Genomic DNA, 21,652 nt, shown 5'->3' on the forward strand with positions numbered 1-21,652 from the left:
AAGCATTTGCTCGGTTCTTTGCAGACAAAGTCGCTTTGATCCGTTCTGGGCTGGACGCCACATTAAATGCAGTCTCTGTGGATGTGACACAAGCACCTGCTTGTCCTATTTTGATGGATTCTTTTCAGTTTGTGAAACCCGAGGATGTGGACAAGATACTTGGAGGAATGAGACCCACCACGTCCATCCTAGACCCCTGCCCATCCTGGCTTCTAAAAGAGGCCAGAGGGGGATTGCCTGAGTGGGTAACGGTGGTGGTTAATGCCTCCCTTCGGGAAGGCACGATTCCAGCGAGCCTAAAACAGGCTATTATAAAGCCGCTGTTGAAGAAACCATCACTGGACCCCACCAAATTTGACAACTTTCGGCCTGTTTCCAATCTTCCCTTCTTGGGCAAAGTCATGGAAAGCGTGGTGGCCTCACAACTCCAGGTATTCTTGAGAGACACGGATTATCTGGATCCGGCACAGTCTGGCTTCAGACCGGGACATGGTACCGAGACGGTCTTGGTCGCCTTAGTGGATGATCTCCGCCGGGAGCTAGACAGGGGGAGTGTGTCCCTGTTGGTGCTCCTGGACCTCTCAGCGGCCTTCGATACCGTCGACCACGGTATTCTTCTGGGACGCCTTGCAGAGATGGGCCTTGGGGGCACCGCTTTGCGGTGGCTCCAGTCATTTCTGGAGGGTCGTACCCAGAAGGTGTTATTGGGGGACTCCTGTTCAACACCACAGCCTTTGACCTGTGGTGTTCCTCAGGGTTCCATACTGTCCCCCATGCTGTTTAACATCTACATGAAGCCGCTGGGTGAGATCATCCGGAGTTTCGGGGTGCGGTGTCACCTGTACGCAGATGACGTCCAACTCTGTCACTCCTTCCCACCTGCTTCTAAGGAGGCTGTCGAAGTCCTGAACCGGTGCCTGGCCGCTGTGACGGTCTGGATGAGGGCGAACAAACTGAAATTAAATCCAGACAAGACAGAGGTACTCCTGGTCAGTCGCAAGGCCGAACAGGGTATAGGGTTACAGCCTGTGCTGGACGGGGTCGCACTCCCCTTGAAGGCGCAGGTTCGCAGCTTGGGTGTGACCCTGGACTCATCGCTGAGCCTGGATCCCCAGGTTTCAGCGGTGACCAGGGGAGCATTTGCACAGCTTCGGCTCGTGCGCCAGCTGCGCCCGTATCTTGGGAAGTCTGACTTGGCCACGGTGGTACACGCTTTGGTCACATCCCGCCTCGACTACTGCAACGCTCTCTACGTGGGGCTGCCCTTGAAGATGGCCCGGAAGCTCCAGCTAGTCCAGCGCGCGGCAGCCATGTTGTTAACCGGAGCGGGACGCAGGGAGCACACAACGCCCTTGCTGTCCCAGCTCCACTGGCTGCCGATCTGCTACCGGGCCCAATTTAAGGTGCTGGTGTTATCCTACAAAGCCCTAAACGGTTCCGGCCCAAAATACCTTGAGAACCGCATCTCGGCCTACGAGCCCACGAGGACCTTGAGATCATCTGGGGAGGCCCTTCTCTCGGTCCCGCCTGCCTCACAGGCACGCCTGGCGGGGACAAGAGAGCGGGCCTTCTCGGTGGTGGCCCCCCGGCTATGGAACTCCCTCCCTGCTGAAATCAGACAGGCGCCTTCCCTCATGGCCTTCCGCAAGGGCCTGAAAACCTGGCTCTTCGAAAAGGCCTTCAACTAAGTGCTATGTTTTTGGAATGACCACCGGAATGGACTATGACTACGAGATTGTTTATGACCCAAACAAGACGAAGCGGATTTTTAGTTTAATTAGCTGTGTATTAGTAGGATGTGTGTTGTGGTCCTGATTTATTGTAAACTGTTGTCTTCTATGTTCTATGTTCTGTACACCGCCACGAGTCGCCTTCGGGCTGAGAGTGGCGGTTAACAAGTGCAAATAATAAATAATAAATAAATAATAATAAATAAGAACAATTGACTAATGAGAATTAACCATGAATAGACATCGGACTGGAACTCTGGACTTTGATTTAGATGTGTGATTTGGGCATGGCACTGTTTTAATGTTTCAATTTTTTAACATTTCATTTTTAATATTTTAATGTATATTTGTAATCCTGATGTTCTTCTGACTGTCAATTTGTTTTTAATGTGATTGATGTTATTGTTGGCATCTAATGACTGCCATTTGTAAGCCGCCCTGAGTCCCCCGTCGGGGTTGAGAAGAAGATAGAAATGTTAGAAATAAATCAATAGATATTGCATCTATTATGTACACACAAACAATGCTAGCAAAATGAGGACTTTATTTCACTTGCCTTCTAGCTGTACTCCTCTAACATGTGGTTTCTTATACTTTTTCCACACATGACTTTTTGCCCAATAAAATACACTGGGTATATAGATATGTAAAATAAATATACATGTCAACAATTTACTGATAATAAATCATGAAGAAATTTATTTAAAAACAATTATTTTGTATACATAAAATTTTACCATTACAGACAAAAGCCATACTGAGATGGATATCATTGTTTATTTCTATATAAAGAATTAAATACTGCAGAATATAGAGCATTATTGTCATCATTTTTTCATGGCACATATTTGTGTATATTTGTAAATATATTTGTATTTATTTACTTTGTTTTATATCCTCCTCCTCCCCCTCCCTCTCATAGAGATTATATTTCATTGGTTCCTCTTTTTTTTCCTCCAGAATTGGGGGGACTCCAAATTAAAAGGTCTAGTTGCAGAGTGGACCCATGTCCATCTCCCTCTTTTGTCCATCATGGTCTCTTGGGGCCCTTCCACACAAACATATAACCCAGAATATCAAAGCAGATAATGCTCAATATCTGCTTTTAACTGGCTTATCCGAGTTCACACTTCCATATAATCCAGTTCAATGTGGATTTTATACAGCTGTGTGGAAGGGGCCATAGAATCACAGAATCATTTATGGTGATCCTATAAATGACAAGCTCCAAAAGGTCTTAATATTAAAAGACTTGCAAATTCAGGACAAGTAGCTTCCTTGACTGAACCTATATACCTATAAAATGCTTTTCCTACTGCCTTCCACTTTCCTAGCATGTGGTTCAATCTTAATATGTACAGAATGAAAATGGAAAATTGATTCCTGCACATTTGTGGAAATCAAATACCAAAAGGGCCCTTTCTTCCTAGTGCACAGAATAACTATTATCATTAATAAATTGCCCATTTCTGGTATAATGTTAATAAGCCCAAAACATAACGCATAAAGAGCATAAAGAAATCTCAATGCAAGTGATTCAGTGACAGAAAAATGACATGTAAAAACAGTCAGTTTTTATATGTAATTCTGACAAAGAAATGCAGAAAAAAGAAAGGAATGATGGCATTTGATCTTTAACATGTCACCATATAATCAATATCACACTATATGACTGACTCCAGTGGAATTCTGGGTTTTATAGTTTAGTGAGACCCAAGAACACAGCCCGAGGACTCTAAATGCCTCCTTAAACTGCAAATCCCAGAATTGCATAAAAGACAGACACATCAGTTAAAGGGGAAAAATAGTAATGTGATGTGATATTGACAGTGCCGAACTGACTTTATTAGGCCAACCACGGATCAGAATATTAATCCACCATAGCAATTTTGCCCGATTGGAAATTATCTAGGTAGCTTTCTCCAAAGCGCAGAATCTGCCTCAGTGCCAGCAGGATCAGGATATCAACATTCTCTTTGAGTTCCAGCTCTGAACAGTAATTTTTAACAGGAACTATGTTACTCAAAGGGATGCCAAGTCTTTCCGCTGTAATTTGCATCTACGTGGGAAACAAAAAAAAAACATAAAAATTATCAAGTAAAATCTCATTTTCTTGCCCAACCACTTCTAATAGTTGTTAGTTTTAACATTACTAAAGCCACTTCCTGTATAAAGCTGTATAAAATCCACATTGAACTAGATTATATGGCAGTGTGGACTCAGACAACCCAGTTCTATAGAAGATATTGTGGATTATCCGCCTTGATATTCTGGAAGGGCCCTATGTGGAAGGGCCCTATGACAACACCAGGCTTGTAATTTTCTGGGAAGATTCATAACTGCCATACGTAAACCGCAAAATTTGGTGCCTAGACAAGACTTACAGTATATTAAACGTGGAAAAACAGAAGAACTGGGAAGGCCTGGCCCTCAAGCACTCTAACTGGAGGTCAGCTGTTACCAACAGTGATATAGATTTTGAAAAGGCTTGAATAAAGGGCAAAAGGGCAAAATGAGCCAAGTAGAAGGTGAATCGAACAACCTCTTGTTGTGATCACCTTCTATCTGTAAATGTACGTCTTCACTGCAAATGACCATGTGGATTCAGACAGGGTCATAGCCAGAAAAAAAATTCGGGGGGGGGGGGGGTTGAAAATTTCGGGGGGGGGGGTTGAAAATTTCAAGGGGGGGGGGTTGAATATTTCAGGGGGGGTTGAAAATTTCAGGGGAGAGGGTTAGGGTCAAGCTGAAGCAAAGAGCACAGCAGGGGGCAGAGCAGCCTTCAATAGCCTGCAGCTCCACCCCTGTCAACCACCTCCACCAAGTCTGGCCTCCTTAATGAGAGCATTCAAGCATTCAACAACCCCCCCAACTTGGTTGCTTCGCTACATTAGCTATTGCTGCAAGTAATGACAGTATGAATAAATTGTCAATATTTGCTTGAGATAGTGCTTGCAGTTCTGGAGGGACTCTTAATTTTTTGCGTCTCATAGACTTAGCATGGGGATTTGTTTAACCAGTTAAAATTCATGAGTAAACCAGGTTTTTTTTTAACCTGAAAATTTTCAGGGGGAGGGTTGAACCCCTAACCCCCCCCCCCCCCCCAGCTACAGGCCTGGATCCAGAGTAGGTATCTATAGTCCTTTGACAGATCTACCACCAAGACAATGGCCTAGGAAAACAATCACACTCAGCCACGAGGAATCACCTATGATGAGGATGTATTAGGAATCCAGAAGATCCTGGTTCCAATCCCCACTTGGCCATGAGGGATGGGTTTGGGCATGGATTACTCTTTCAATGTTGATAGAAGGCAACAGCACACCGCCTCTGAACATAATTTGACAAGAAACCCCATGATAGGTTTGCCTTAGGGACTCCATAACGTGAAACAACTTGAACATAATATCTATTTTCCAAATGTTAAACACTGTTTAAAGTGGACCCTTCTTTCTGTAGTTAACCACTCTATAATCTATACCTTGGTTACACTTCAGTCCCTTTCTTATAGTTAGAAAACAATCATTCTTGTTTCATAAAATATCACTTTTAATGTTTTGTATTGCATATTACTTTCATTTGACTATTTCTTGTAAGCACACCTTTTTCTTGGAAAGCCTTTTATTTACTTGCTGTTTGTTTGTTTGTATAGGGAAGGGCATTAGTGTCAGTCTGGTTTTCTTTTCCAACTCCTAGTATTTCTCTATTTTAACTTTCCATTGGAATATAACACTCTCTAGGTTTTTAAAGTTTTCAGTGCCTTCCTTTTGCTAAACATTCTCCCAAGTAATTATAAAAATAGCATGTTCAGTGCAACATAAGAGAAGTACTGCTTGATCAAAATATTGCTTATTCATAGAGCCAATATGGATAAGGATTGGGAAGTTTACCTTTTTCTCAACAGCTGTGCTCCTGTATACATCTGAAACATTTTTTTGAAGGGAAGGGCAAACTTCATCCACTTTGGTAAGTATGACAAGTTGGGGCAAACCTAGAAGAAAATGTATTATGAAAACACATTTACTAAAACAATGGCAACATGAAATTTCACAAACTCTTAAAATGAAGGCATCATACAACTCCCTGCTACAACAGCTCCACTCTCAGCTGGCCTGTTTCCAGGAACAATTCTAAGAGCTAGTTATGGCCTGTAAAGAGTTAGAGAGCTTGTGCTCAGGCTACCAGGATATATCATTTTATATCAGGAAAGGAGACGGGGGCTTTTTTGTGGTAACCCCTATACTTCCTAGGAAGGTAAGAATATCCCTCCCCTTACTCTTCTTCTGTCAGAACGCAAAGAACTTTGTCAGACATCCCTCCCTCCTGTACCATTTTGCTGGCAGGTACGCGAGACGCCTTGTGAAGCATTATGTGCTCTTCTTCCGTCCCCCATCAGACAGGGACAATGAGACAAGGTGCAATGGTGCCCTGTCCCCATCAAATGGAGAAAAGAGTAGCAATATGCATTGCCGCATTACCCTTTCCCCCATCAGATGGGGAACTACCCAAAACACATCTTGCCTTTCATTGTGGCAAAGGAAGTGTGTTGTGACGCTTCCTCGGCACTTCAAGCATCAATGCAGCAAGGCCTACCAAGCGTCATGTGATGGCACTTGGCAAGCCCCGTCCCCAAAGTGCTGCAAAGGGGCAATTTACCCCAGTGAGATGAGTTGGAAAGACTGCCTTGAATGCCATTTTAGGGAAACTTACAGAGCATAACTAAAGATAATAGCAATCACAGTGGTGATGATGATAATGATGACAATAACAATAATAAATATTTTTCAAATAAACCTTCTGTACTAAAACACTATGCTATGACCTAAGTAAAGGAGTCAAAAGAAAGTACATACAAATTTTGCTATAACATGTTGTGCTTTTGAGATAAAAGAATACTCTTCAGGTGAGCAACAATGCTTGAAATAACATTATAGCAGCAAGAAGAATAAAGATCAGACAATTTTGGGATTAAGGGTTTTTTTCAGATTTTAGAATGCCCACATTTGCAGATATGTACATAATGAGATAGCTTGGAGAAGAGAACCAAATAGAAATATGAAATTAATTTGCATTTATTTAGTATACTCCATAAACACTTAACCTGATTTTATGTATGAAGCACATTTCTGTATATTGAATAATCAGAAAGCAAATGTATCACTATATCAACAGCCCCCCATCCCACCCCACCCCTACCCATGGATTATTTTGGAGAATTTGGATTTTGGAATTCTAGGTAAGACATGCTGAAGCTATACTATACAATTTAATCATTTGTTTGTATGGAGAATGTCAATTCCAGATAAATGATTAATGCCATTTTCAAAATGGCAAGCTAAGTTCATTAAGAATATATCTTACAATGAGCAGGTGGTGTTCTCATATCATTGGGAAAGCCATCTACTTGAATCTTGTGGCTTTTGAAAGATAGTTGAACTATTACATCATTATCTTTGATCACCAGTAAGAGAACTGAAGTGTAGCTACATCTATAGGATCATAGGATCCCATTCTATGCAAAAAGACAGACAGTTCTTTAAGATGGCAGCATCACTTATTAAATATTGGTTTCAGGCTACTTGAGAAGAAAGTGCAAAACACACTGACCCAACTTGTTAGTTTTTCGTCTTATGGCTTTCAGCTTTTCCAACATGCTGTCAGGAAGGATCTCAATCTTGGGTGCCTCGATGATAAAAACAAAACAATGAATCTCATCCTTGAAAGATGTATTTTTGATATAGCCTGGTGATGTTGGCTCCATAGGCCCAGCTGCATTAAACTGAAAAGAGAAAGATAATAACAATAAGCATATGAGAAAATGGGACAGAATCAGATTTTTAATAGTAAGTGTTAAACAAGTTCCAATAATAAATATTTGTCAAGGAACAAGTATATACTACATAGTTACCAATGATTGTATCTGTTTTCTCATTAGGCAGAGAAATGTTAGGTGATCTAATACACTGCACTCCATTTTCTTGATTTCCAATTCTTAACACTAGACTTTAAGATCCTCCAAGGACGGAACCATTCTATTTCACACTAAAATGTGTATTTTACGCAATCCTCCATATATACTTCTACATACAGATTTGGTAAACCAAAAGAGTAAGCACTGCAACCACAACTAGACATCTAATTCACTACAAACAATAGCAGATGCAGAGTACAGTCTGACACATTAACTACCATGGTTCAATGCTATTGAATCATGGGAGTTTCCAGGCTCAAACCCAGAACCTCAACCAATGGCTGATACCAAATGAGAGACTCCCCCCTGGGCACACAGAGGACTGGGCGACTTGGAAGGCGCTGAACAGACTGCGCTCTGGCACCACAAGATGCAGAACCAACCTTCAGAAATGGGGCTAGAAAGTGGAATCCTCGACATGCAAGTGTGGAGAAGAGCAAACCACTGACCACTTGCTGCAATGCAACCTGAGCCCTGCCACATGCACAATGGAGGACCTTCTTGCAGCAACACCAGAAGCACTCCAAGTGGCCAGATACTGGTCAAAGGATATTTAATCAACTACCAAACTCACAAATTTTGTATTTTGTCTGTTTGTTTGCTTTGTTCTGTTAGAAATGTAATATAATCGACTGGTTGCCCTGACACGACAAATAAATAAATATGGGAGTTTCACAAGGCATTTAGCCTTCTATGCCCAAGAGTGCTGGTTGTTTAACAAACTATAACTTTCAGGGATTTTATAGCACTGAGGCAAGGCAGTTAAAGTGGTATCATGCTACATTGATTCTACAGTGTATATGCGGCTTACGAATTCAAAGACCAATCTTCTCCAAGCTACTCAAGATAGAAATCTATTCCATGTGCAGATTTTCACATAGTCCCCATAATCGTATTATTGAAAACCAATTTAAAATATAAGGTCGCATTGCATGGACATTATATAGCTTGGCATATAGATCTGCCTTCTTGCAACTGCATTTTTATGACGCTCTCATGCCATTAGTCAGGAGACTCAATAATAGACTACAAGATGTGGCTGATTATGTAAAGCAATTTGAGTTTTTAAGACTGCAATTTTGTCAGTCAATAAATTATTAATTTAAAACAGAAGTTCACAAAATACAAGTGCTATTTTAGCAGAAGCGAGGAATTTCTGGTGTAGGATACTACCTGGTAATCCTCAGGAACATGCCCTTTTACTATGTTGGGCACATCATCAATATCCAGTCCATCTCCTTGCTTTTCTTCCAGTCCCATGGTGTCGCAAAAGATGATGGGCAGGTTCTTTCCATCCTCTCCATTTTTAACTCGATAAGTCTTGTACTGTTTTAAAGAAATAAATAAAAGAGAAATAAATAGCATTGAAATACATCTTTAACTACTTTGTGTAATTTTAATAGGAAAGCAGGAAATACCAAATATTGACATCGATGAAGAGAATATTCCAGTTCAGGACTAGAAATAAAAAAAATCCTGGAAGTTGGAAAAAGGTTGGGTTCTTTCTTCCTTTTTAGCCCATTCCCAGTGACTATGGAGAAATAAACTGCCAGGTCCAGGGTTGTATCCAAAGAGACTTGGCATCCATTCGGGCAGGGTTCACAAAACAATTGTAGTTTGCATGAAAAATCTTTTAAATCTTTCTAAAAACTTTAATATATGAAAAAATCTGTCTATACCAGAATACTAAGATGTTTTCAAAATTTAATGCATCTCAGCTTTAAAAATGAAAAATGGAATTTGAATTTGTGCTACTGAATGACTTTTTGGTAGGACTGATAGACAATTATCTGTCAGCAGCCAAAAAGGGTATTTGAGCTCTGCTCCCCTTTGTCCCCACCCATTGATGCAAATCAAGCTTTTCGGTTTATGTTTACACTAAATTAAGCTGGATGCTGTTTGGATTTATATATTCAGCTGTTGGGCACAAAGCCCAATGTCAAAATTATTTTAAGTACAAAAAGGAAATAATTTTATTTATTATTTTAAGTGAATAAAAATGTTTGTGTTTATATCTAATATTTTTTGTACCAAAGAAAAGATTTGTGGTTATATTTAAAATGTTATATTTATATTTCCAAACCTATGAAATTGTAGAAAACACTCAGGGAATAGGAGTGGAGAAAAGAAAGAAGGACAATGTGGGTTCACAGTGCTTAGGGACAGAGTTAGGGTGCTGTGCTGAAAATACAGAAGGAGTTAGGCTTCCAGGGATGTGTGTCTTTCTCCTTGCTTTATGATTGGATGGCCCAAATAGTGGCCAGTGCATGACTGATAGAAGCATTTGCCAGAAGCGCTTGCATGCCCATATTTACAGAACCGGAAATTGTGTGATCAAGCAAAACTATGCCCTCCTGACCAGACATGTCAGAGAAATACAAATGTACATTTCTTGTTGGCTATAGCAGGCATCCCCAAACTAAGGCCCGCAGGCCGAATCTGGCCAACCAAGGTCTTTTTCCTGCTCTGTGTCACTAACACCACATGAGAATGCACTCATGACTGGTATATGACTATGCACATATCATACACACACACACACACACACACACACACACACAATTAAAAGTCTACCCCTCCCAACAGTCCAAAGGACCGTGAACCAGCCCTCCACTTATAAAAGTTTGGGACCCCTCGGCTAGAGGGGCATGCGATGATGATGCTGGCAGGTATAGATAAGATGAAATATAAAATTATTATTCTAAAAGATGCCATTTGGCTTCAGTCTAATGGCCAAAGGTGGCACAAGAAAATCAATTTCAATGACCAGCATCTCCCTTTTGGAGATGTACCTAATCCAATATTATCATGCATGTAACCAGAGTCATTCGATGCCCAGTTCACTCCCTGAATCAAGAGTACTGAGAAGCAAGAGATAGGTGAGTGAACAGAATTGACTTCTCAAAATTCATCAAATCTGTATTCTGGTTTGTAAATGCCTTTTGCTTTGAGATAATAAGAATAAGAATAAGAATAAGAATAAGAATAAGAATAAGAATAAGAAGAAGAAGAAGAAGAAGAAGAAGAAGAAGAAGAAGCTGCATTAAGATCACTACTGACTGAAAGATCATGAGTTCGAAGCCAGCCTGGGTTGGAGTGAGTGTCCAACCAATTTGTTTAGCTTGCTGATGACTTTTGCAGCTCGAAAGACAGTTGCATCTGTCAAGTAGGAAATTTAGGTACCGCCTACGCGGGGAAACTAATTTAACTAATTTATGATGCCATAAAAATCTCCAGCAAGCCTACAAAGAATGAGGAAGTACTTCATCAGTGTCAACAATGGGCAGTGAAGCAACAGCTCCCCTGGTGGCCAGAATACCCTCATGAAAAGTTGGAATGTTAAATTGCCTCTGTGTCTGTCTATATGTGTTGTGTGTCTATGGCACTGAATGTTTGCCATGTATATGTACATTGCAATCTGCCCTGAGTCCCCTGCAGGGTGAGAAGGATGGAATATAAATACTGTAAATAAAGAAATATTCTGGAAAAGCTTATACAATATGAGGATTTAAAGATGGAACTGCAAAGGCTCTGGCATAAGCCAGTAAAGGTGGTCCCAGTGATGATCCGCACAATGGGTGCAGTGCCTAAAGACTTTGTCCTGCACTTAAAAACAATCAGCGCTGACAAAATTACCATCTGTCAGCTACAAAAGACCACCCTGCTCGAATCTGCACCCAATATTTGCCAATACATTACACAGTGTCCGATATGTGATCAAATACAAAAGCCAGCATAGTGATCTTGTTTGCTGTCTAGTAATCATCTTGTCTATCAAATAATTATAAAAATTATTTGTTCCCGCCCCATCTCCCTGAGGGTATATGGAGTGGCTCACAACAATATAATTATACAAATCATCTTGACAATAACACACATAAATATATACAATTTAAATTAACTCAACAGTTAATAATGAGTTAAACAATATAAAATAAATCAACATTTAAAATTTACATAAAACATCATTCACTAAAAGTCCCAACCACTGTCCAAATGAAAAGGAACAGTAAGATTCAATTTATATTTATCTCATATCTACAACAGTTGGATAACATTAAGTTTACCCATTTTCAAATACCTGTTTTAATAGCTAGGTTTTCAGTTCCTTCCGGAAAATGGATAGCATGAGGGGCTGTCTAATCTCCCTGGGGAGGGCGTTCCAAAGCCGGGGGGGTCACTACCAAGAAGGCCCTCTCCCTCATCCCCACCAACTGCACTTGTGATGGAGGTGGGGGCTGTGAGAAGGGCCTCCCTGGCAGATCTTAGCACCCAAACTGGTCCATACGCAGAGAATAGCTCTGTTTGGTGGCCTCCTGTAAGCCTTGATCTACCATCACAGGGCAATATTGAGTGAACATATCCAGGAAACAAGCATGGCAGGTTAATAGACTTGTTTCTGCTTCAGAGGGAGAGATTTTTGCATGATCAGTTTCTTCAGAGTGAATTGATTTGGCCACTGCTCAAATAGTTATGATTTTATTAAAGGGGAAACAAACTACTCTTCCTATGGTAGTAACAGAGAGGTATTTAAACACAAAGAGAGCAAGAGGAACAGAACATTTTGGGGATTTTTCATAATAAGTTTGTTCAGCATGAAAGTATTTGACCACTGCTCATTTTGAAAGTTGGGACTACAGTTGTCTTTTTTTTTATACCATGATCTGTTGAAAACCTTATCTGAAACATCAAAAAAATAGAATAATAAAAACTACAGAATAAATGAATGCATCTTAATTTTAGACTTAATGCAAGGCAAACCTGCTTGGTCACACTGGTATAATCAGATCCTGCTATGGCTTGAGTTATCACGTAACCCCGGAAAACAGACTTCACAGAGTTGAAAAAGCTGGATTTCCCAACTCCAACTGGCCCAACAAACAGAACCCGAAACTGTGGCACTGAATTCAATTGTGGATAGTAAGCTGCTATCTCACGCATCAGTTTTTTTCTTTCCCTGTAAAGACAGCAACACACATATTTATATTAGCTATATTTATTTATAGAGGTGTGCAAAATGGCAGAAGTAATTCCTATTGAAATTTGAGTGACGCTTGTTTTGATTTGGAAAGATTCAGGGAACATTTTGATTTGTAATATGAATTCCAACATTTCGTTATTATTTTGGTAAGTTTTGTTCCATTAGTGGCATCGAGGAAATTTCAGAGGCTCGTTTCTCCATACTTTTTATGACTATCTGGATGAAACTTGCCACACTTGACTGTAAACCTGTGAATTTTCAGAACATTTTGTCCATCCACAAATTTTTAGGATTTTTTTAAAAAATTACAAAAAACTACAAGAGGGCTCCCCTTAAATCTCTCCACAGTGACCCAACATAAGCAGGGCATCATTCCTGCAAAGTTTCAGAAAGTTTTCGTCACCCAGTAAATTTTAGGATTTTTTTCCATTTAAGCAGCTTGCGTGAGTCACACTCTCTCAGCCTCAGTGGCTTGAGAAGTATTAAACATGTTGCAGTTGTGGGCAACATTTACCACTTTAGGCCTGCCAAGTTTCAGAACATTTCAATCATCCACAGATTTTTAGGAATTTTGTTTTTAAAATACAAATATTTAAAAAAAACTACAGGAGGGATCCTCTTGAATTTCTGTATAATGACACAACATAAGCAAGGCATCAATCGTGCAAGGTTTCAGAAATATTTGTTCATCTTGTGATTTTTAAGGTTTTTTTTTCAATTTCAGCACATGTGACTGCAGATTAGTTTTTAAGCAGACACTGGATGGCCATCTGCTGAGAGGGCTTGGATGGTGTCCCCCTGCCTGTTGTGTAGAATTGGACTGGATGACAATTGGAGGTTACTTTAAACTCCCAGCATTCTATGATTCTATAAGCAGAGTCTGGATGGCCATCTGTCAGGAGGTATTTAATTGGGTCTTCCTTTTAGGCAGAAGGGGGTCAGAATGGGTGGCCACTGGGTTCTCTTCCAACTCTGAGTCCAATAATAATAAAAAAAATAAATGACAAGGGATGTAATAATAAAATAGTGGGTTGCTATGAGTTTTCCGAGCTGTACGGCCATGTTCCACAAGCATTCTCTCCTGCTGTTTCACCCACACGTATGGCAGGCATCCTAAGAAGTTGTGAGGTCTGTTGGAAATTAAGTAAGTGAGGTTAATATATCTGGCCAAAGAACTCTTGCCTGCTTGAGGCAAATGTGGATGTTGCAATGGGCCACCTTGATTAGTATTGAATACCCTTGCAGCTTCAAAGACTGGCTGATATAATAGTAGTTCCATCTTCCTGCTTGGCAGAATGGGATGGAACTGGATAGCCTTTTGGCATCCCTTCCAACTGTATGAGTCTAACAATAAATAATTATTTAATAGTTTATTGTTTGTTTGTTTGTTTGTTTATCGTGTCAGGAGCAGACCGAACAGTTGTGTTGCAATAATAATAATAATAATAATAATATAGTAATTCTACCTTCTTGCTAGGGATTGGTTCACTCAGTAAAACTCTAGATAATTCCCCAACTTCACTTAAATGGTGCTAAACCAGCTCACCATCTGGCCATCTAGGTTTGACTTCTTCTCCAGTTTAAGTTATAGGGCTGGTGTGTACTAAACTTTGTTATTTTTCATGTCTATATCTTCACCAAATGTTTCTTTGGTTCTCTGTATATTTCACTTTTATTCCACTTTCCCATTAGAAAGAACTGACACACAGCCTGGTTGGGTTGTATATGCTTTCCTCCAGCAAGATTCATTAATCTAACATTGTATTTTCTTCTGTTTAAACATTTCTGGATAGCACTTGCCTTTGTGTTCTCTAGTTTTTGGGGGATTTCCTGTAGAATTATAAAAACCTTAAAAGTTGGAAGAGACCAAAAAGGATAGACAATAATAGAACTCCTGCAAAATGTCCCTCAAAGGTAATCTATTCCACTGTCAAAAGTACTATTACGGTAAAAAGCTCTTCCCATTTCTTAAGAGGAATGCATTTTCTCATAATTCAAATTCCTTGGTTCATATTATAGTTTTCTGGAGCAGAGAAAACAAGCTAGTTCCATTGTCTATATCCCTTGTATATCATGTCATTTCTTAGTCTTCTCCAAAATAAACACATCCATCTCCATAAGTCATTCATCATAAGGCTTGTTTTTAAGACCTTGGTGGCTCTTCTCTGGACAAGTTCAAATTGATAAATGTGGACTCTGGTAACAAGAATTGGTTATAATATTCTAAGTTATGTCTAACCAGAGCAGCACTAATAATTATCTTGATCAGGATACTATATTCCTCTTGATGCAGCCCTATGGCACAGCTTCACACACTTGAAAATTAACATTAAATGGTGCCACACATTTTTTCACAATTACTATTACAATCTATTTATAATAGTTTGATAATTTCAGATTGATAGCCTCATATCAACCTACTCAGTATTCCAGGTAACTTCCCTCCATGGTTGCTCCATCATCTCATTCGCATCTGAGGAAAGATATGAAAAACAAAAAAAACAAAAGTGCCAGTTCAGCCAAGTTCTAGGCAGAGTCATATCTCCTTATTTCTGCTTGCCTTCCATTCAATATACTTCACATTCTAAAAGGACTTGTTCATTCCCATGTAGGTGTTATGCTCAGAACATGTCAACATTGACCTTCATGGCTATTGCAGCAGTACTTTGTGAAAGGAGTAGCAGAGATCATAGGACCATATCCACTACAGTATGATCATATATAACCTGATCAGCATTTTCTCACTGGGATTTTGAGTAGGCAAAGCTTTAAATCTTTCCCTTTTGCATGAAAGGGCAGTTTTCCCTTTCAGTTACATATGCTACAAATGTTCAAAACTATAACCACTTGAATTGAATGCCACAACTACAGTGGCACCTTGTTGGGTGCATGTGGCAATGTTTCCCAAGTCCATACAATTCTATATATCTGTACTCAGAAGCAAACCCAAATAAATTCTTCTGAAGACTTCTGGGTTTCGATGGCAATGCGCTGTAACTCCTTGTATGAGCTCCACTCCAAGCGCAACGCTGGATACTGCAAAGATGATCCATGTGAAAAGTGCCCCCTTTGGCATAGGGGAAAATAAGGACTGTTGCATTGTACCCTGATTCCTGGCAGCTGAGATGGAGGGAACAGAGATTGTCAACCTGCCTCATTGAGTCAATGGCTTCACAAAGATTGGACAAAAGAACTGTAAAATCAACTCTAAGACCTAGGAAATATATATCTAGAGTAGCAGATTGGCTGCCAGTCTGCTACCAAGCACAATTCAAAGTGTTGACTTTAGCCTATAAAGCCCTAAACCAGTGTTACTCAACCTGGGGGTCAGAACCCCTGGGGGGGTCGCAAGGGGGTGTCAGAAGGGTCGCCAAAGACCACCAGAAAACACAGTACTTTCTGTTGGTTATGTGGGTTCTGTGTGGGAAGTTTGGCCCAATTCTATCATTGGTGGGGTTCAGAATATTCTTTGATTGTAGATGTACTATAAATACCAGCAACTACAACTCCCAAATGTCAAGGTCCGTTTTCCTCAACTTCCACCAATGTTAACATTTGGGCATATTGAGTATTCATGCCAAGTTTGGTTCCTATCCATCATTGTTTGAGTCCACAGTGCTCTCTGGATGTAGGTGAACTACAACTCCAAAATTCAAGGTCAATGCCCACCAAACCCTTCCAGTATTTTCTGTTGGTTGTGGGAGTTCTGTGTACCAAGTTTGGTTCAATTCCATTGCTAGTGGAGTTCAGAATGCTCTTTGATTGGGGGTAAACTTTACATCCCAGCAACTACAACTCCCAAATGACAAAATCAATCCCCCCAACCCCACCAGTATTCAAATTTGGGCATATTGGATATTTATGAAGCAGTAACAAAAATAATTTTATGGTTGGGGGTCACCAAAACATGAGGAACTGTATTAAGGGGTCACGGCATTAGGAAGGTTGAGAACCACTGCCCTAAACAGTTCCATCCCAGCTTACCTGTCTGAATGTATCTTCCTCTATGAGCCAGCTAGTTAAGATATTCTGGGGAGGCCCTGTTCTCGGTTCCACTTCCTTTGCAGGTGGAGATGAGAGACAGGGCCTTCTCAGTGGTGGCCCCTCAGCCGTGGAATTCCTTCCCAATTGAAATGAGATCAGCCCCCTCCCTCCTGACCTTCAGGGGAAAAAACTAAAGACATCTATATGAACAGTGCAATAAGAGAACAAAGAATGGTACAATGACAATTGGAATGGCCTTGGACTATGATTGTGTGATTTTAAATAAGTAGTTTAATGTTTGATATGTTTTTAGTGATTGTTTTAATGTACATGTTTTTATTTCACTTGATGTATGTTTATGGGACATCGAATCGTTGCCTATATGTGTAAGGCACCCTGAGTCTCCTAAGTGGTGAGAAGGACGGAGTACAAATGTGGTAAATAAATAAATATCCTTCCAAACCGATGGTAAAAACATTCAAGCATCATAATTTCTATAAGCAACCAAAAAAAATTGTTTAAATTTACTCAAGGAAATGTTATTGTTCTTTAAACACCACCACCATTTCAATTGCAATTAATAAGAATTCAAATGTTGAAGGCTGCAGTGAGGACAAAATTCTAAAAAAATGTGAAGTTATATTAAAGGATTGGCCTTTTGTCAGAACTGTCTTCAAGTTAAATTGATTAAGAATGAAGCATTAAGAAAACTATGAGAGACTGCACACTGTAGGACGTGATAAGAAAAAGTTGTCCAGCTTGCTTTATTCACTGTAAGGGAGCTGCTGAGCTGTAGAGACTTAGCATAATATACACTGTACAATACATGCAGCTTGGCATTACTTTAACTGACATGCCCGCCCTGGGTGAGGAAACAGCACTGTTTGGCAGAGAAGGCTACAGTCCTTGTAAACCTGCAACTCTCAGAGATATCCAATTCAACTAAACTTAATGTCAAGGGGAAATCTTTACCTTTACTGCATAGATAAACAATGGGAAGACATCTATGGTTAGATATAAAGCATTGCATCTAGATCAGGGGTCATCAAACTGAAGAAAGCAGAGAGGAAATGAAAACCGAAATAAAAAGAGTTCCTGAGTAAAGAACACACCCTTGTGTGTTCTTTCTTGTCACACCCTTCTCTCATTTCGTGGAGAACCTTACTGCTCCGGGAATATAAAAGCAAAGGAGCAAAAGGCCCCCAGGAGATGTTCAAATTATCTTGCTCTTGGCTTTAGGAGACACCTTGGGTCCTGGGCTGGAAAAAGGAGGCATATAAATGGAATAAATACAAAATAATACATTGGTAATAGTAATTGCCTCTAAAGTTGTTATTTTCATTCTATATTTAAAACAGGTGAAACTATAAAATCTGAAAGAAAACAAAGTCCAGAGCACTGGAAGATATTAAAGAAATTGATATTACCTGGATGCCTACAGTACTTAATTATCCTTTGGTTTTTATATCATTGCATTTTCATGGCATTACTCCTGTTCTGTGTCTTCCTTTGATTTGGATTTTATAGTACTTGGAATGTGTTATCATTGTAAAATCACCCCACTATCTACGTTTGATTTTATACCTTCTATGTGTAATATGTAATTGCCTTGTCTTGTGTATATGGATGAAGTGCAAAACAGAGTACTCTCTAGTGTAATATATTCTAAATATATATGAATTATAAGTGTTTAGCATCATAATGTGTGTAGACTTGTGTGTAGACACTATGTGTAAGAGTGGCAATTTTTATGAAATGCTGAATCTAGAACCAAATTTGCCATACCAGTCAATGTACACCCCTAATGCCACTTCAGCAATGTAACAAAAAATGCAGAACTGGCCTTTGTAAAAATCAGAAAATTTACCCCAATGGCATTTTGGTATCTTCTTTTTAGAAGAGTCATTTATTAGTAATTGTAAACATATATCCTTGAAAGGGGATGCAAACACTGCAAGGAAGAGGGGATACTTTGGGTTGCCTAACAAACTTGGCCATGGTGGTCCACGCCCTGATTACATCCAGACTGGATTACTGCAATGCACTCTATGTGGGACTGCCTCTGAACACAACCCAGAAACTGCAACTGGTATAAAGGTCAGCAGCCAGGCTTCTAACTGGAGCTAATTATAGGGAGTGCATGATGCCCATATTAAAGCTGCCAACAACTTTCCAGTCCCAATTCAAGGTGCAGGTTAAGACCTACAAAAACCTAAATGGTTTGGGTTCTGCCTATCTTCATGAATGCATCTTCCAGTGCAGGCTGTAAGATCTGCCAGTGAGGCCTCCTATCACTTCCACCACTGTCACAAGCACGTCTGGTGGGATGAGGGAAAGAGTCTTCTCAGTGATGGCCCCTCGACTTAACGCTCTCCCCAGGTAGGTCAGGCAAGCACCCATTCTGTCCCCTTTTTGCAGGGATTTGAAAACCTGGTTGTTTCAGTTAGCTTTCAAGAATGATTAGTCCCTAGTTATATATGCCCAGTCCTTAGGTCACTAGAGAGTACTCTGTTTTGCACTTCATCCACGGCCCAGCCCTATGGTATGCTACTTGCACTATCCCTTGACCAACCCTTTTATAGCTTGGTCATCCCCATCAAAGGGCCCTTTCACACAGCCCTATATCCCAGAATATCAAGGTAGAAAATCCCACAATATCTGCTTTGAACTGGGTTATCTGAGTCCACACTCAAATAATGTTGGATTTTCTGTCTTGATATTCTTGGATACAGGGCTGTGTGGAAGGGCCCTTAGAAATCTGGTCATTGGTTTATGTTGAACATGGTCCGATAGAAGCGCTAATGCTATCTGTTTTATTCTGTTACGTTTAGTGTGTTTTGTTTTGGTTGCTGTATTTCAATGTGTTTTAATGTGTTTTATTTTATGGATTGTTTTGCTTTTATGTTTTATGGACATTTTGTCCCACATGAAAGCTGCCCAAGGTCCCTTCGGGGAGATGGCGATGGGGAATAAAAATAAAATTATTGTTTATTATTATTAAAAAGCTCTGCTTCCTTAGTTTTTTCCCCTAGCAATTGTCAATGGATTCATAGCTGTTTACTATGCGATGTCTTCACATTGAGAATGCAAAGAAGTGGTGAATGATATTTCTGAGAGCTCATACCTTTTTCTGCACTTCTTTCCTTACTTTTAGCATAGTTTCTTTTCTGATTGTTCATTGGAACATAAATAGGGGCTTAATCTGCAAAAACATTGCAGAGGAATCTCTGAATAAACCCACCCCAGGGGAAAATGCACATCCCCTGTAGCTTCAGCAACACTAAATGCATATTTGCAACAAAAAAATAGTTGGAAGTAAAGGGAAATGATTTCTTGAGGGGAATTGATAGACATTCCTCCACATACTCACCTGTTTTCTTTGTCGGTTCAGGTTCAGACTGAAGTTTAGAAGAATTGCCTCCCATTGCCTGTCAGAGAAATACATAAATGGAGTACTTGACCAATGCTCTGCAGAACCAGGTTTTTAATCACCACTTGTCTATGGAAACTCACTGGGTCACCTTGGAAAAATCAAGCCTTAAAGGAAGGCAATGTGAAATCTCCTCTGAATAAACATCAAGATAGCCCTATGATAGGTGATCATGTGACTTATGGTGACCATAAGGCACACTATCACAGTGTTTTATTGGGGGAATTTCCCTTCCTTTGAGGCTAAGACAGCGTGACTTACCCAAGGTTGCCTAGTGGCTGAAAAATTATTTGAACCGTAGTCTCTCACTGTCCTGGTTTAACACTAAAATTATTATAACATGCTGGCTCTCAAATTGAAGACACACAACAACAAATGAAGTAGGCACAAAGCTGTATAACCACAATGTATAACACAAACAGAGAAAGGTGCAATAACTCTGGAGTGAGTAGTTTTTAAAAAGCAAAGACCTTTCACATAGCAGGAAATAAAGGCATGTGTACACACCAACAACAACAACACAAAAACTCTCATCACAAAGACCTTGTATGGAAAGAACAGCAACAAAGCTGAAGAACAGCTTCAGGAAAAAGATGGCAAGCACACACACAAAACAACCCTTACTTAATCTAAAATACACATTTTCTTTTCTTACTGTGGTTGTGTGTCTCGTTCACTGCTATTGCTGGTGATGCTTCTTCAGTCCCTCAGAAGTTTTCAAATGAGAAAGAGGAAACAAAAGTGAAAATAAGTACTTTACAAGAACATAATATGTTCTCCTTCTCGGAAGTCACAGGCTTTACCAATAGCTGAAAAAAGAAAGTGAAAGCTAGTGCACTCTCTTAGAAACTGGGTGGGGGAGATTGCAATATGTGTCAGCAAAAGATATTCTATGCACAGACTACTTTTCTTTTATTCTTGTTTAATGTTTTATTGAACATTTCCATTTTTTTCCATACAAGGGGGGGGGGTGTCAGAGGGAAAAGGAAAAAGAAATTAGGTGGGGGTAGTGGAGTTATTGTTAGTAAATTTACATCTTTATTATGTCACAGAGGGAGGAAGAAAACATTGTGCAAAGTTAATACTGATACATCTATTTCTTCATATCAGTTACAATTGTGCAAAGTATTAAAAATTCTGTATAGCCTCTATAGCAAAGAGAGGAGAAATATTGTCCTCCAACTTTAAGTCTGGTTGTCTCATTTTCTTCTCCAGCTCTTGATGATTAAAAGTTCATCATCATTATTCTTATCACATTGTTTTTGCTTTCAAACTTTTATCTAATTTTAGATATAATCGAATCCAATAGGAACCCCTGGTGGCACAGTGGGTTAAAACGCTGAGCTGCTGAACTTGCTGACTGTAAGGTCACAGGTTCAAACCCGGGGAGCAGCGTGAGCACCTGCTGTTAGCCCCAGCTTCCACCAAGCTAGCAGTTTGAAAACATGCAAATGTGAGTAGATCAATAGGTACTGCTCCAGCGGGAAGGTAATGGCAATCCATGCAGTCATGCCAGCCACATGACCTTGGAGGTGTCTATGGATAGCAATGGCTCT

At 40.0% G+C, this 21,652-nt stretch overlaps 1 protein-coding gene across 1 annotated transcript; it reads right to left on the reverse strand.

Moving 5' to 3' along the window:
• Positions 1 to 2,289: 2,289 nt before the first annotated feature.
• On the reverse strand, positions 2,290 to 20,909 carry LOC132774072 (interferon-induced protein 44-like). The gene is made up of 8 exons (XM_060773793.2): positions 20,752 to 20,909; positions 20,037 to 20,094; positions 15,104 to 15,155; positions 12,463 to 12,658; positions 8,875 to 9,027; positions 7,338 to 7,509; positions 5,621 to 5,721; positions 2,290 to 3,789 (listed from the first exon to the last, which is right to left on the reverse strand). Exons 2-8 carry the CDS (start codon positions 20,089 to 20,091, stop codon positions 3,601 to 3,603), a joined length of 918 nt encoding a protein of 305 aa, XP_060629776.2. The 5' UTR covers positions 20,092 to 20,094; positions 20,752 to 20,909; the 3' UTR covers positions 2,290 to 3,600.
• Between the last annotated feature and the right edge of the window lie 743 nt (positions 20,910 to 21,652).

The sequence above is a fragment of the Anolis sagrei genome, chromosome 4 (assembly GCF_037176765.1).
Source record: "Anolis sagrei isolate rAnoSag1 chromosome 4, rAnoSag1.mat, whole genome shotgun sequence".
In the NCBI taxonomy this organism is placed as follows: domain Eukaryota; kingdom Metazoa; phylum Chordata; class Lepidosauria; order Squamata; family Dactyloidae; genus Anolis; species Anolis sagrei.

What these genes read in the sequence shown, in the direction of transcription:
- LOC132774072 (XM_060773793.2), bottom strand. Translation starts at nt 20,091, where the DNA reads ATGGGAGGCAATTCTTCTAAACTTCAGTCTGAACCTGAACCGACAAAG. An exon ending in GAAGTTACCTGGAATACTGA is followed by an intron (nt 12,659 to 15,103) that starts GTAGGTTGATAT and finishes CTGTCTTTACAG; the next exon opens with GGAAAGAAAAAAACTGATGC. An exon ending in ATACCAGTGTGACCAAGCAG is followed by an intron (nt 9,028 to 12,462) that starts GTTTGCCTTGCA and finishes TCTTTAAAACAG; the next exon opens with TACAAGACTTATCGAGTTAA.